This window comes from Diaphorina citri, unplaced genomic scaffold, assembly GCF_000475195.1.
Source record: "Diaphorina citri unplaced genomic scaffold, Diaci psyllid genome assembly version 1.1 scaffold4, whole genome shotgun sequence".
In the NCBI taxonomy this organism is placed as follows: domain Eukaryota; kingdom Metazoa; phylum Arthropoda; class Insecta; order Hemiptera; family Psyllidae; genus Diaphorina; species Diaphorina citri.
Genome location: NW_007377443.1, coordinates 647,025 through 663,171, shown reverse-complemented (window position 1 = coordinate 663,171; position 16,147 = coordinate 647,025). Strand labels below are relative to the sequence as shown.

The 16,147-nt window shown below is 36.4% G+C and overlaps 1 protein-coding gene across 1 annotated transcript in view; it reads left to right on the top strand.

Annotated features, from left to right (window-relative positions):
* The first annotated feature begins 1,839 nt into the window (after window positions 1-1,839).
* The window catches only part of LOC103522428 (serine/threonine-protein kinase par-1), a 127,216-nt gene continuing 112,908 nt past the window's right edge, over window positions 1,840-16,147 (top strand). The window contains exon 1 of the mRNA XM_026829995.1: window positions 1,840-5,351. Coding sequence (XP_026685796.1) covers window positions 3,591-5,351 — 1,761 coding nt within the window. The 5' untranslated portion in view covers window positions 1,840-3,590. The remainder of the gene's footprint in view (window positions 5,352-16,147) is intronic.

Sequence of the window (16,147 nt, the reverse complement as noted above, 5' to 3'; positions counted from 1 at the left end):
AAATAGTGCTTCTAATCAATCACTACTTCTGATAGGATCTATTGGTAGGATGTTGGAAGATTGGCTCCGAGGCCTACTTACTACTCAAGTAACACACTTACCATTAGTGATGATCATACGTATACGTATTCAACAGTGACCACAGATCAGTTGGATTTCGTTCCGTATGCTTTGAATAGTTAGCGATACTATCCATATACCTTTGTGAGAATATTGTATAATGAACTAACTAGCTAATCCTTGGTTCAATTCCTCACGGTTCGTACTTAGCTCTATTACTTATTACATTATCAGTTATCCTACAAGTTGTGATTTTCGCATACAGCGGATGGAGTATTTTTCCTTTCTCCAAAATCAGTGTGAGTGTAAACGACTGCTATGATAAAAGCTCCAATGAGGTTTGCCCTTCAGCAAACGATGTTATCCCGTAGATTTGTTGTTTCGCTTATTAGGAGTTGGTGTTTTGCTTCATTCATGACAACTTATTCCAGAATCAAACGATGTTATCCCGTAGATTTGTTGTTTCGCTTATTAGGAGTTGGTGTTTTGCTTCATTCATGACAACTTATTCCAGAATTTTTTATAAGAAAGACATTTTGATTGCCTTCTGAACTCTTGGGTGGTAGTTGGTCACAGATCTTTTCTTCTGCTACATTTTGCGGGCATATGGGACTGAAGACTCGTGTGCTCAGGTTAGAAGCATATATCAAGTGCTGCTCTCTAGTGAGCATCAATTGTAACTTCTGCTCTCAGCTGTTCCCCTGTATCGCCACTATTACCTCGCTTGCCTTGCCTTCACTTTCCTAATGCTCAATGTTCACCAGTGTTCCGAGTTCTCCTTCATAACAATTTAGTTTGTTTTGAGTTGAGAACCTCACACTCATAGCTCTGTGTGTTTTGTGCTGCGAGTTTTTTTCCTATATGAGAGATTTTTGTAACTTTTTTTTTATCTGAGACAAGAAAAATAGTACATATTTAACTCTCCTAATGTGGAAAATAGTTCAAGTGTTGATAGCCGTTTAGTTTTCAAGTGATTGCGAAAGTGAACAGATCTAGTAAGTTCTCGGTAGTTAATCGCAGGCGTTCCAAAGTTCGGGAATTCTAATCTGTAACTCAACCGTTTTTTGATAAGTTCTGTTGTTTGGAAGGTTTTCAATCAAATTGATAGCCTTTGGCAACTCCGGGACGTATACTGTAATAATGTGCAACATTTGAGGTTTTTCAAAAATAAAAATATTTTTTCCCACTAAAATTAAAGTGAAACAACTAATATAAAAATTGTGATAATTTTGCTAACATGGTGTCATAACTTTGTGTTTATTTAGATTGATATTTTAAGGATTTATGAATTTTTATAATAACAAGTTTAACTTGGATTTAAAATTTAAAAGTCACAGTAAGTTCACACTTGAAGAAACCTACTTTCAAGTTGTCATAAAGAACAACCTTACTAACTTGTTCCTAACTCCAATTCCTTATTACTCTGCTATAATATCTCGATAATATATCGGGCAGTGATTGTGATCGATAACACATTCAAGTGGTATACGCTGACTTGGTTGATTGCCTTCTGAACTCTTGGGTGGTAGTTGGTCACAGATCTTTTCTTCTGCTACATTTTGCGGGCATATGGGACTGAAGACTCGTGTTCTCAGGTTAGAAGCATATATCAAGTGCTGCTCTCTAGTGAGCATCAATTGTAACTTGTGCTCTCAGCTGTTCCCCTGTATCGCCACTATTACCTCGCTTGCCTTGCCTTCAACTTCACTTTCCTAATGCTCAATGTTCACCAGTGTTCCGAGTTCTCCTTCATAACAATTTAGTTTGTTTTGAGTTGAGAACCTCACACTCATAGCTCTGTGTTTTGTGCTGCGAGTTTTTTTTCCTATATGAGAGATTTTTGTAACTTTTTTTTTTATGAGACAAGAAAAATAGTACATATTTAACTCTCCTAATGTGGAAAATGGTTCAAGTGTTGATAGTCGTTTAGTTTTCAAGTGATTGCGAAAGTGAACAGATCTAGTAAGTTCTCGGTAGTTAATCGCAGGCGTTCCAAAGTTCGGGAATTCTAATCTGTAACTCAACCGTTTTTTGATAAGTTCTGTTGTTTGGAAGGTTTTCAATCAAATTGATAGCCTTTGGCAACTCCGGGACGTATACTGTAATAATGTGCAACATTTGAGGTTTTTCAAAAATAAAAATATTTTTTCCCACTAAAATTAAAGTGAAACAACTAATATAAAAATTGTGATAATTTTGCTAACATGGTGTCATAACTTTGTGTTTATTTAGATTGATATTTTAAGGATTTATGAATTTTTATAATAACAAGTTTAACTTGGATTTAAAATTTAAAAGTCACAGTAAGTTCACACTTGAAGAAACCTACTTTCAAGTTGTCATAAAGAACAACCTTACTAACTTGTTCCTAACTCCAATTCCTTATTACTCTGCTATAATATCTCGATAATATATCGGGCAGTGATTGTGATCGATAACACATTCAAGTGGTATACGCTGACTTGGTTTAACTAATTCTTAACTAATTACAAGATATAAAGGTCAAGGTAAAGTGGTGTATATTTTGTAACTTAGTGTAATATATGCAAGTGTAAACGTGTAAACTTAACAGTTTTCTGCTAAATTTGGATAAAATAAGTTCCATGCAGGAGTTTTCCTAGGCATAGAAGACAGTGAATAAACTCTCGTCCTACGAGAATAAAGAAGAACGTGTAAAACCTAACAAAACATTCCAAACTTTCATAAATCTGAATACATTACACTCTGGCGAGTTCCGACCCCTAAAAGTTTCCTCGAGTAATGAAATAATGGGAATCAATATTCTTTTTTTGCTAACATTCGTCGCATCACGTGAATAAAAAACGCTGACTCGGGAAGATATTTTACACTTTCAAGTAGGCATAAAGCTCTGTTCGAATAACAAAAGTTTCATATTATAAAAGAACACTCGAAAATTTTCTTCGTTCACGTAATCTGGAAGATTCATCAGTGGGATTAGAGTTTCAGAAACGTTCATTTCCTAGTTACTGTATAAAGCAACTTTGCCACAAGTTGCTGTTGCTGTGCTGAAGTGTGCAGAAGTTGCCTGTGCTATAATGCCAGGGCAGTTGAATATTACTTGATTTTCTGAATGGTTAATACAAGCAATACATTGGGTAGCGCGGACTCGGTTTTACACCGTGGTAACATGTTTATGGTTTTTTATTCCTGACATCCTCCAATAGGAAATTAACTATATTAACTTTTTCACAAATATCGTTCTTGACCTATTTGAACTACAACATATTTGTTCCGTACTGCAGGTTGAATGTTCTCTACATTCTTAGTTCGCCATTTATTTGCTTATTGGTAGTTGTTGAACAAGAAAATAATTAACTGTTTGCTAACACAACATTTGGTAAACAAAAATAAAACAAGTCAGCAAATATAAAACAGTCTTCTCGTAAAATCAAATCAAAATTAACCTCGGAGCAATAAAGTATTAAATTCTAACTAAAAAAAAGTGTTAAATTTATTAATAACTAATATTTTAGTTGTTAACACATAAATTGAAGAAAAAACTCAATGTTATGATGGAAACAGCAACTCAAGAACAACTGGGTGGAGCTCATGAGAGTTTCCACAAACAAAATGGAAATGGGCCCAATGGACATGTAATCAATGAGCATTCAACAATGTTAGTAAAAACCAGTGAAATGGAGAGTGATAACTCCAATAAGGAAGATGCTAAGCAGTGTGAAGATAAAAAGGAAGAAGAAATACAAATGGGAGGGGTGTACAAAAATGACCAGAGTGCCTTAGATCAAACAACGAAATCAATTGATGAACAAAGCAATAATGTGATAGCCAATGTTGGTGATGACAAAAATGTGATAAATCCAAATGATAATGAAGATAAGTGTGAAGTAAAAAATGAACAAGAAACTAATAAAATTGAAATTGGGGATAAAGATAGTAAGATAAAAGAATTGGAAAGCGGAAATGACGAGCTTGCTGATGCTGATGTTAAGAAGGAAGGTAGCAAAACTGAAGTTGACAATACAGTCGATAGCAGTTCTAACCATGATGTAATCAATAGTACAAATTTCACTGACGTTACCAATGATGTTAATCAAGATGGCCCAGATACATTACCAACAATGGTAAGTGAGTTGCCAGAGAGTGATGTGCCCATCCTTGTTACAAGTACAAATCAATCAACAAATGAATCGAATGTTGGTCAAGCACAGAACAAAGCGGAATGTGAGGGATCGGATAAATCTGATCAAAAACATATTGAATCAGGCTCGGAATCTGATCAGAAATCTGAACCAGAATGTGATATTGGTCATAAAACTGTTGAGGTTGGCGATGAAAAAAAGAAAGAGCCAACCAGCACTACAAGCAGTTGTGCCCCATCCCCTGCCGCTATTGTAAACAAAGATTGTGATATATTCAACTTTAAATCAGGAAGCATCAAGAAGAAAGATTTGGTACCTGACAAAGTCCCTTGGAATGAAAACGAAATTAAGCCCATCATTGAGGCAACATATAAAACAACCACATGGGACGATATTTGGGAAACTAAAATGAAAACCCAACCATTGAAACCATTGGACATTGAATTGCCAAAACCAAAAGTAAACAAATCTGTAGAAGTATCAACAAACAAAGCAAAGCAGTCCTCTCCAAAAATTTTGAAAGATACTAGTAAACCACCTGATCCAACCGTAACCAAAGTGGTGAAAACAACGAGATTTAAAATAACCCCACATGTCGATATTCCTACCGTGGAGGAAGAGAAGGAACCTTCTCCGGGTAGAGAGAATAGCGAGGAAGGTAGCAGCGAACATCTTCTGCCTCCTGATGCTCCTCGTATAGAAAGTAATCTGAATGAACTTACCATGGTAGAGTCGCAACTCAAGAAACTGGGTGTAGCAGCCGAGGAAATGGTGTTGAAGAAACAGCTCAAGTCCCTGTGCGTTGATATGGAAGATGATGTGGACGAGATAATTCTGCAAAGAAGGGACTCGAACCGGCACACAATGACCGTCACCCCTCACACCAAACTTTCCAAGGCTAAAACATTAGCCCGGCGTAATTCCAACACGGAGTCTGATGGCTCTTCAGGAGGGATTGCTAAGCGGCTGGGCTGGTTGAATATCTTCAAGAAGCGACCTTCCACCACCCCTCCTCCCCAGACACCTCCGCCTGAGAAGGAGAAGCATGAGAAGCCAGCAACTACAGGGGCGGCCGCTCCTATACCCAAAACCGCTACAACCACCGCCAAGCGACTTGCACAACCACCCCTGCTTGCACAACTCAACCCACGTGTTCTTGTCATCCCTGAGGTGAGTTACCATGGCAACCAATCAATTGTAATAAACCTAATTAATGTCAACAATATGAGCGTGACTAACCATCATCATGACCATTAGTATCATTATTAGTATTGCGCTTAGCCTCGTGTGTTGTCTATGTATGTCCTGCAGACATGAATTTGTCCTACATTGTACACCAGGCTGAGTCAGTACTAACGCAAAGTATACCATAATCCTACCTTTACCTAGATCTTAATCCTATCCTTGTTCGAAACGAGCACGATTCATGCCATCTTAAACATCTTTGACCTTTCTGTTATGCTGAACAATCAGAATCCTTTAGAGGGAGGGGTTTCCCCCCTTAAAAAGTTGGTTTCCCTCAAGCTAGGTACAATTTAAATTCATAATTATCATAGGTATTTATTTTACGCAGAGTAAACAAGCAAAAATTGTGAAGAAGAGAGATGAAAGGCAATTCTTCAAATAGGAAATGGATGATAGGTACCCAGCGACTTCGGTTTCTTTCTCAAATTTACTGAAGCAAGTAATTTACCTGCAATCATGTAATTAAATGAACACCTCTCAATAGTGCCCAACTAAAATCTATAGAGTTTGGCAATAAGAACTGCGTCAGGCGTTACCCTCGCCTCTTGGTCATCTTCCAAAGGAGATTCCATTATTGTTGTTGCTTCGTTGACAATCACTGTTATTTATAGCATATTTACCAGCTATTATTTTGATCCACTTTACATTATAGCATTACTTCCACGTTGTTTGTTGTGATTTGCATTTTAATGCCTCTGTATCTGTGGCCCAACCCAGTCCACCTTCTTGCCAATATCCTCGACATGGCATCATCATTATCATCCACTTTGCTAACCGGTTCTGATAACGAATTAAAATTCAGTTAGAAGGTAACATTGGGCGCTCCACTGCAGTCTGTGCGTACGCCAAGTTTTGAATTTCTCAAGCAAAATTCAACTCGTTTTCCCATCTATCTCTAAATCGAATTTGTCTCACGTGATGTTTTTTTCTTGGTTAATTTTGCTGGTTTCTTGAACTTGTTCTTTTTTCTACACCCAAATGTTTCTTTGGATACCTAGTTGTAGCTCTTCAGATTTCTTCATTCATTCATTTGTAAATTAAGTGAATGGATGTTGCTTCAAGCTTCAACTTGGGATGTTGTTTATGGTTTTTCTTTCATGATGTAACAACGTGGCTTCGAGTTCAACTTGTCCTCTTTTCCTAATTGCGAATAAAAGTTCTGGAGGTTTTTTTTTTCTATATTTTTGAGTCTAATGGTACTTCTTCGGTACCAGTCTTAGATTTTGGGTCTCTTATTCTTTAATATTGGATTTTCATCTTTGAAACTTCCACTTGTCATTGGAAAAGCAATGACTTTTTCCCTCACAATTACTTATTTTTAAACGACTGTTAATAGGTAATATTACATAACGCAACGCCGAAATACCTACCTCATTGAAATAATGATTCTATTGGAGTGTTTTTCTCGTATTGAGAACCTCAACCGTACAATAATCAGTGCTGTTATCAGCACTGGCGGCACGTGATAAGGTTTCCATTTCATGGGTAACACGATAATTATGACGATTTCCAAGATGATAAGAGATTCTACGTTCAACGGAAAATTACGACGGAGACCGGTAAATGTAATTTTTTCCATTATAATCTTTGAATTTTAATGTTTCCCAAGTTGAAAATTGGCCAGGAAACGTTTACAGACATAACATTGTTGGCTTTCAATATCCTGACGTGTTTAGGATTCGTTGTACCTGAGTAGCACATGGTTCTGACATTTCCCACAAGTTTTACATTCTAGGTCTAGGAAAAATGGCGTTTTTGTTCCCTTGAGGTAGCTCTGTTGGTAAAGTTGAAGCTATCCTTACCTAGATTATTTTCTTTATTTGTGAAAACACTGTATGCATAATACAGAGATTTTCCCTAGGCTGGTAATAAGAGAGGTTCTGAGAAAAGTTGAGTACAATGGAAAATTACTTGGAAACATTAAAATTTACAATATAAACATTGTACTAATGGAGAGTTATGCTAAAGTTACTCGTATGTTTATACATATAGGTATATACGCTATACATGTTACACTTGTTATAGTTGAACAATATGGATTTCCAAGTACTTATCCACATGAAAATGAACCTATTAAAGAAATTCTTTAGAACCGGAGATAGGTAATCTCCATTTCTCGTCCTATTAGTTTCTATATATGAAACATCAGTTAGGTACTCGGTCATTTTCTTGCTGCTTATTAATCATCCCATTTATTTAATTATCATCATTTGCATTTATTTATTTTGATCATAGTTGTAAACAGCTAACAATTTTATGACGTATTATGAGTAATTTTAACCGTATTTATTAGTGACTTTATGACGCATGTACAGTAAAGTTCTTAACTAAGTAAATCTAATGAGCCAATTTGAAATTTCCCACTTCACAATCCAATGATGAAAACTCTACGATAGACGTCAAGATGTTGTTGAGCAAGTTCCTTCTATCTGTTCTCTGTAAAATTGGGATAAATCGAATGAGTAAATAAAAGAATACTTTCTATTTTCAATATCCTGACGTGTTTAGGATTCGTTGTACCTGAGTAGCACATGGTTCTGACATTTCCCACAAGTTTTACATTCTAGGTCTAGCCTCCTGAGGACCAATGTCCACATGCGTGGACAACCGCTTTGTAGTAACAAAGGACCAAGCTCAATTTCACCTTTGTATGAATAGAGGACCAATGTCCACATAAGTGGACACATGTTTTGTAGTCTCTGAGGACCAAGATTTTTTCTTTCATTTTTCTCAGAATTTTTTACAGATTTGAAAACTAGAAGTCTTTTCTGACACATTGGAATTCATTCTAGGTCTAGGAAAAATGGCGTTTTTGTTCCCTTGAGGTAGCTCTGTTGGTAAAGTTGAAGCTATCCTTACCTAGATTATTTTCTTTATTTGTGAAAACACTGTATGCATAATACAGAGATTTTCCCTAGGCTGGTAATAAGAGAGGTTCTGAGAAAAGTTGAGTACAATGGAAAATTACTTGGAAACATTAAAATTTACAATATAAACATTGTACTAATGGAGAGTTATGCTAAAGTTACTCGTATGTTTATACATATAGGTATATACGCTATACATGTTACACTTGTTATAGTTGAACAATATGGATTTCCAAGTACTTATCCACATGAAAATGAACCTATTAAAGAAATTCTTTAGAACCGGAGATAGGTAATCTCCATTTCTCGTCCTATTAGGTTCTATATATGAAACATCAGTTAGGTACTCGGTCATTTTCTTGCTGCTTATTAATCATCCCATTTATTTAATTTTCCAAGTACTTATCCACATGAAAATGAACCTATTAAAGAAATTCTTTAGAACCGGAGATAGGTAATCTCCATTTCTCGTCCTATTAGTTTCTATATATGAAACATCAGTTAGGTACTCGGTCATTTTCTTGCTGCTTATTAATCATCCCATTTATTTAATTATCATCATTTGCATTTATTTATTTTGATCATAGTTGTAAACAGCTAACAATTTTATGACGTATTATGAGTAATTTTAACCGTATTTATTAGTGACTTTATGACGCATGTACAGTAAAGTTCTTAACTAAGTAAATCTAATGAGCCAATTTGAAATTTCCCACTTCACAATCCAATGATGAAAACTCTACGATAGACGTCAAGATGTTGTTGAGCAAGTTCCTTCTATCTGTTCTCTGTAAAATTTCGAGTAAATAAAAATGAGTAAATAAAAGAATACTTTCTATAAAAATATAGGTAGTTACGTACACCTCAATATTTCATTTTGTTCCCTAGGGAGAATCGATTTTCTCATCTTTTTCCTCGGAAATGTCCCTGGCATTATTAGGGGTAGTGCTTTGAAAATTTCCCATCCTGGGGACTCAATTTGAGTCACTTTTCATTTTTTCTGGGAGATGGAGTAAGTTTACAGGACTTGTATCATCGTGTATGTTTCAGAGAAAGGAATCGGCCTATAATCTTAATCTCCTTCCCCTTCTGTCCCACTCCTTCTCTTCAGCTCTGTCCCTCGCCCTTTTTATGAGTCCAACAGAATGCCTCACTTCAAAATCATTTCTCCATTCCTTAGTTCTACTCTTTCAATACATCAATCTCTTTGCGAACTTGTTTCCAATACCCTTCTATGCTCATAAATTCTGAACATTAATGGATAGCTCGAAGATAAATATCCCTCGCAATTTTGTTTGTGTTCCTGTTTTCCCACTTTTTTACACTCTTTCTTTTGCTGTGAAAATACTGTTGGAATCGATCAGCATTTAACTGCAACACCAGAGAGGGAAGGAAGGGGGGTCAAACACGCCAACCTGGCTCCTACCCCGCCTTTCTCTTTCTCATTCTTTTCTCCTTTCCTATTATCATAATCAGCATTTTTTTAAAAAAACTTTTTTCTTTTCTCTCTATTTGTGCACATTTTTCGCCATTTCTTTCCTTTGTCTTTCCTCTGCTTTCTTTCACAGTTGAGAAGTTGCGGGTTCGATACTCCCCTGTGTCAACAAATTTCCCTTTTATTACATTTTTTTTTACTTTCTATTTCTTTTCAATTACTTACGTATTCTGCAAATGTAATAGAAAGTCGTGTGATGTTCACACCAGATTTTTTTACTTTACTACCAGCATGTATTGTATTGAAATCAGACCAAATTTTAAAACCGAGAAATTGGTAGATCCGTTTAAGGGTCCCCTGAGTCAAAAAGTATATATGTACTTGCCAGTTATATTAATGTATGTACTTACCATTTATATTGTACCCTGTTACCCATACATACATATGTAGTAGTAGTAGTAAATAACCTGAATTCTACTGTAAGAATTGTGCATTGGCCTGCATACAACCGAACTACATTCTTGTTTCATCGTGTAGAAAATGGAAAATTTGTTCCATTGTTTACTCCTGAGGATTTATCAGTATATTAATGTGAGGAGAGAGGGAGAAATTGAGGATTCTCTTCCTGACTTGGTTCGTCCTTGATTTTCTTTCAGCTTCAAAACAATAGGATAGGAGATGGTCTCTGAATATGGGAAGTGTTTCCTCTGGCATTTTCAGTACTAACTTGGTTTGGTTTTGGTTACCAGTAGTTCCAAGCTCATAATAGGAATTCATTCTCTCCCTCAAAATTTCCCTCGTCTTCTCGAGAAAGCGCTATGCTAATTGCTAATACTTCGATATTGTCACACTCACACACTGGGGAAGATTTTCTTCTCACGACTCGAAACTATGCAGTATGCATTATAGTGCACATTGCACAGTTTTTATTATCATGAATATTGTGTATGGTTTTTTATTATTTTGTTTTTCTTGTCCACTTTGTTTCTTTTACTTCGTATCTTATTAAATTTTATGACTCATGCTGACTTTGGCAAGTTTTTCTGCGACACCACGTTTCCATCTTTGTTTCTTTTACTTCGTATCTTATTAAATTTTATGACTCATGCTGACTTTGGCAAGTTTTTCTGCGACACCACGTTTCCATTTTTATGACAATGAATTCTTCAGATGTGCGTCTTCCTTGGTTTTTGCTAGCACATGGATTCGGAGAGAAAAAATTTCGTTGGGTTTTTCCGGTCTGCAAAAAAATCCTTCAATAGAAAATACAATTAATTTGATGGGTACTAATATTGTTCTTTTATTGTTTAATACTAACACTTGTATCTTTGTTTCCTTTGTTACAGGTATGTTCAACAGTTCAATTTAAAATTGCTTATTTCTAATGATGAGTGCTACAAGGAGGTAAGTTTTACAACATGAGATCCGTACATATGACAGGAAAGTTATTCTATTTGTACTTGACGCGGTAATGAGAGGGAAGGGTGAGTGGCAGAAGACATGATAAAGGCCATAGAAATGGAAGCTAATCTGGAACTGAAACTGACATGGTGGAGACAGTTTGTGAAAATTGATATTTTCTATGCAAACAACTTCATCAGCTCATGGAAGCTAATCTGGAACTGAAACTGACATGGTGGAGACAGTTTGTGAAAATTGATATTTTCTATGCAAACAACTTCATCAGCTCTCTTTATTTTTTCCTCTTACTCTCCCTCCTATTTCTGTACTCTATCCCTTAGCCTTTGTTAATCTCTCTCCTTTCTTCCTCATCGTCCTTCTTCTCACCCTCGTCCTTCCTTCCTCTTTTGTTCTTCTTTATCGCCATTTCCCCTTTTGCTCAGGGTATCTGTTTCACGGAGCTGCGTCCTCGAAGTTTCTAGAGAAGTTCGTAATTTCCATAAGAATGAGTAAGTAAGTCAGCAGGAGACAAAAGATAATTCGACGGAAACTTTCAAGTCAGCAATGCTTGTTTGTTTACTAGTTTCCTTTTTATCTATTGAAGTAATCAACATACAGTCTCATAGTCAGTCAGCAGGACAAAATAATCCCAAGGGAGACTTTCAAATACATATGTTTACTGTTGTGTTTATCAAAGTATGTAACTTTGTACAATCTCGTAAAGTGAGTAGAAGGGACAAAATAATCCGGGGAGTAAACTTCAAAGTCAGTAATGTTATTTTTGTTTACTAGTTCGTACCTACAAAAGGTATCCTGTACGTGTACAGTCTGTTATTGATGTTCTTTGTTTATTTCTTGTTGCTGACTCAGTTATTTGGGTCAGCTTACCAAACTTCATAGTGAATAAGAGAATTCTTTTTTAAGAAAGACCTTTTTTTTAGGCTTATCCTGGCAGGATAAAACCTTACCCTATAGGCAATTTTTTTAAGCTCTTTTTTTTACAGTTTGTAATCCATACCTAGGATATCCGTGATTATTTCTCTGCACAATTTGCTCGTTATTTTATTGCTTTGCTCTATCGCTTTACCATTCCTTACCCACATTTCTGCATCACTTGCAGTAAATATCTTGATAGGTAGATTATTACCATTACTCTTGTGGCGGAAATATTTTTCTTTTTCCGTTTCAAGCATTGCCTCTTGCATATTTCATGCGCACGTGGAACATGGGTGAGGAGAATTAACCCCCCCGGTGCCACTGTTTTCCTGTTTTCCATGGTCAGTCGGTTCAAATTGGTGCCACCCAGTTTCTCCCTTCCTCCCATTTCCATGAATGTGAGGATTGAGTGGGTTTCTTGGTCCTCTTTTTACTTTTCTTCGAATGATAACTCTGCCATTTTCAAATACTTAAATGTAATCAAATGGAATGAAGGAAGGACATAATAGATCAGTTGCGCTTACTTGGGTGGTGTTTTTGGTCCTCTTTTTACTTTTCTTCGAATGATAACTCTGCCATTTTCAAATACTTAAATGTAATCAAATGGAATGAAGGAAGGACATAATTATGATGCTTAGGTGAAGGGTGTTGTTTTCTTCTTATTTTTATTTTAGGTCCGCTCATATTTGGCATACTTTTTCTTATCCTTCCTAAGGAATTGTAAAATTAAGATCTAAAATATGTATCTCGAATCGAAGTGTCTTTCCAAGATTTTCATTTATCAGAAGCATTATTTTTTTCCGAGGACTACTTAGTGCTAAAACGCCTACTTCTTATCTTCCTTGTTACTCCAGATCTAGACTTCATTTATCAGAAGCATTATTTTTTTCCGAGGACTACTTAGTGCTAAAACGCCTACTTCTTATCTTCCTTGTTACTCCAGATCTAGAATCTACCTACATTCATCTGATGATAATGTAATCTTATTTGTATTTACTATCTATCTTCAATCTCGTTATTTCTTATGCCTCGAGGTGGTTTTATCATTAGTACTGAAATTATTTTCATTTATTTTTTCTCCAACTCCTTTCTCGAGTTTCTCATTTCTGTAGTCTGCTTGTGACATCTTTTATTTTGTAAATATTGAACAGAATTTTCAGAATAGATTTTTAATATTTACCTAATCTTAATTCCCCGAGTGCAGTGGTGCACGTGGTGGGAGGAATAATGAATAGGGTAATATGATTAAAAAGCATCAGGGTAATAATAGAACACAAACAGGGTAAAAGTGTAACGTGGTGGGAGGAATAATGAATAGGGTAATATGATTAAAAAGCATCAGGGTAATAATAGAACACAAACAGGGTAAAAGTGTAAGGGTATGGGTAATAACGAAAAAAGAAAATGGAGCAGGGTATTAATAGAAGTAGGATATTATATCGCTATTTGTGTGGGAGATTTCTTTTCTTCTTTGGACAAAGTTTTTATTTTTCCGTTTCCCCTAACTTTTCAACTTTTTGATTACATTCAATTTTCTCTCTACCGAGGGAATATAGCACGTTGAATGCATCAGTCCCCAACAGATCACTGAAGTTCAGCAAAAAATGTCGTGGTATGTAAATAAACAAACAGAAGCTCTAGATTGTCACCTAGTGGAGAGATCAAGTTTTATTGAAATAAGTTGCTGCGTTTAGTTGCTAGCTACACTCTAGTGATGATACTTAAAATGTCCACATTTGTGGACATTGGTCCACTATGACTACAACGGTGAAAATTAGCTCGGTCCCCAGTTACTACAAGGCAGTTGTCCACATGTGTGGACATTGGTCCGCTATGACTACAAACACAAATTTGACGTGGTCCTCAGGAGGGCACGTGCTGCTGGCTTTTTCGGTGTAACCTCGTGAGGACAAATGAGAATTTTGTTGAAATCCCAGTGAAAAAGGTGAAACGTTACTAAATTTTTCTTCCTGGGAATTGAACCTCAGTTCTGTCGGATAGCACTGCTAAGCTAATAGCACGTGCTGCTGGCTTTTTCGGTGTAACCTCGTGAGGACAAATGAGAATTTTGTTGAAATCCCAGTGAAAAAGGTGAAACGTTACTAGATTTTTCTTCCTGGGAATTGAACCTCAGTTCTGTTGGATAGCACTGCTAAGCTAATGCTTTGAATCATTGAATGTCCGCATACACTTTGCATCTGGTAGACCATGGAATTCTCGGTTATCAAATCAGTACGATTGGCAACAGTGTGAAGAATTTATTGCAGATTGCCATGTGAAGAGAGAAGATGGGAGGACCACCTTGTCATATTATACCCATCACTTGGCAACACCGAGCACCTCCCACATGTGTAAACACTAAACATACCTAATAGCTAGCCATGCTGAATTGCTCAATTGTACACCCATCCCATGTATTGAAACTTACGCTCGTATGTAAATGTACATATACGTTGCCATGGCTAATTAGATTTGCAATTTTCCACGATGAAATTTTCTGCGAAATGAGAAATTTTCATCACATGTCACGAAATCATCATGACTCGGTGCTCCCCCCTGTACGCCGTCTTCTCTCCCTAACTCTTAATTATTTTGTTTACGCGAGGAAGTATTCAATTTTTTTATCAGGGGATTTAACTTTGTTATCGGTGGAAAGCAGGCAACTGGCACTACTCACTATCAGGCACAAACAAAAGAAGGGTGGCTTTATAGATGACATGAAAACATAATTCTTTTTAACCGCATTGTATGTACCCTTCTTGTCTCATTATGGAGTTGGCGATCATTGATAAATTGATAAAGAAGAAGAAAAAGATACCTAGTCAAGCAAACAAACGTGTACCATGTACCTCTTAATACTTGTGTTGGCTAATCTTGAGGTCATCCATTTTATTGTTCTGTGTTGTATCTTTGCTAAAATAGTTGTAAACTCGAGTTGGAGCTAGCCACACGAGTTTGCAACAGCTTGGCTCATAAACAGGTGTGCTGTGGTTAAGCTCTGATTGTGTTATATTATATTGTCATTTGACACTGGTGCAATATGTTGTCCGAGAGTGAGCTCTATGTCCTGTGTTATGCCACTTGGAGAGAACCATGATGAAATTGAATAGGTCGCGTGTTAAGTTAATGAAAGTTCACGCTTGTATCTTTTGTTGAACCATGAATATTATGTTTAACTTGGCTCTGGACTCACATCCATAGGGTATTCAAATGTAAAGCAACGTCCACACCATGTCAATTCATGGGGTCGACTGAGAGTCGGGGTGACATCACGCTCGCTTTCTACACTGTTCTTGTCGACAGCGGAAGCCTGTCAAATGTCACGAGAGTAATTGGCTGGGAGGATGATGTGGTTGGAATTATGTGGGTTGTGTCGCACAATGAATTGTAAACTCTGCTAGGGGCAAAGGGATGTTTTTAGCCTCATCTGACTACTATTAACAAGGTGTATTTCATCATTATTCTACACACGCAATTATATTTTGTAATTTTGTTGAGCTTCTACTCTGTTCCATGAGGGATAACTTTTAGTACAGGATTATAATTGATTTTATGTGCGGTATGTGGGGACAGTACCCGATTGTACACTTAGTTTTCAACTAAAAAGCTAAATATACTAGTAAAGTTGTTTATGTGATAGACATAATGCTTTTCATGTATCAGGGTTTGATATGTTCCATGTGTGAAGTTCATAATGAATACATTGACCTTTTCTCAGGCTCCAGAAATATTCAGTTGTAGCTCCTCCATCTCTTCTCATCGCAACAATGTTAATAAGAAGAAGCCCTATCAGTACGCGTGGCAACATAGCAAGGGATTACATTGATTGGATCAGGAGATGAACGTTGGAATTATGTGGGTTGTGTCGCACAATGAATTGTAAACTCTGCTAGGGGCAAAGGGATGTTTTTAGCCTCATCTGACTACTATTATCAAGGTGTATTTCATCATTATTCTACACAGGCAATTATATTTTGTAATTTTGTTGAGCTTCTACTCTGTTCCATGAGGGATACCTTTTAGTACAGGATTATAATTGATTTTATGTGCGGTATGTGGGGACAGTACCCGATTGTACTTTA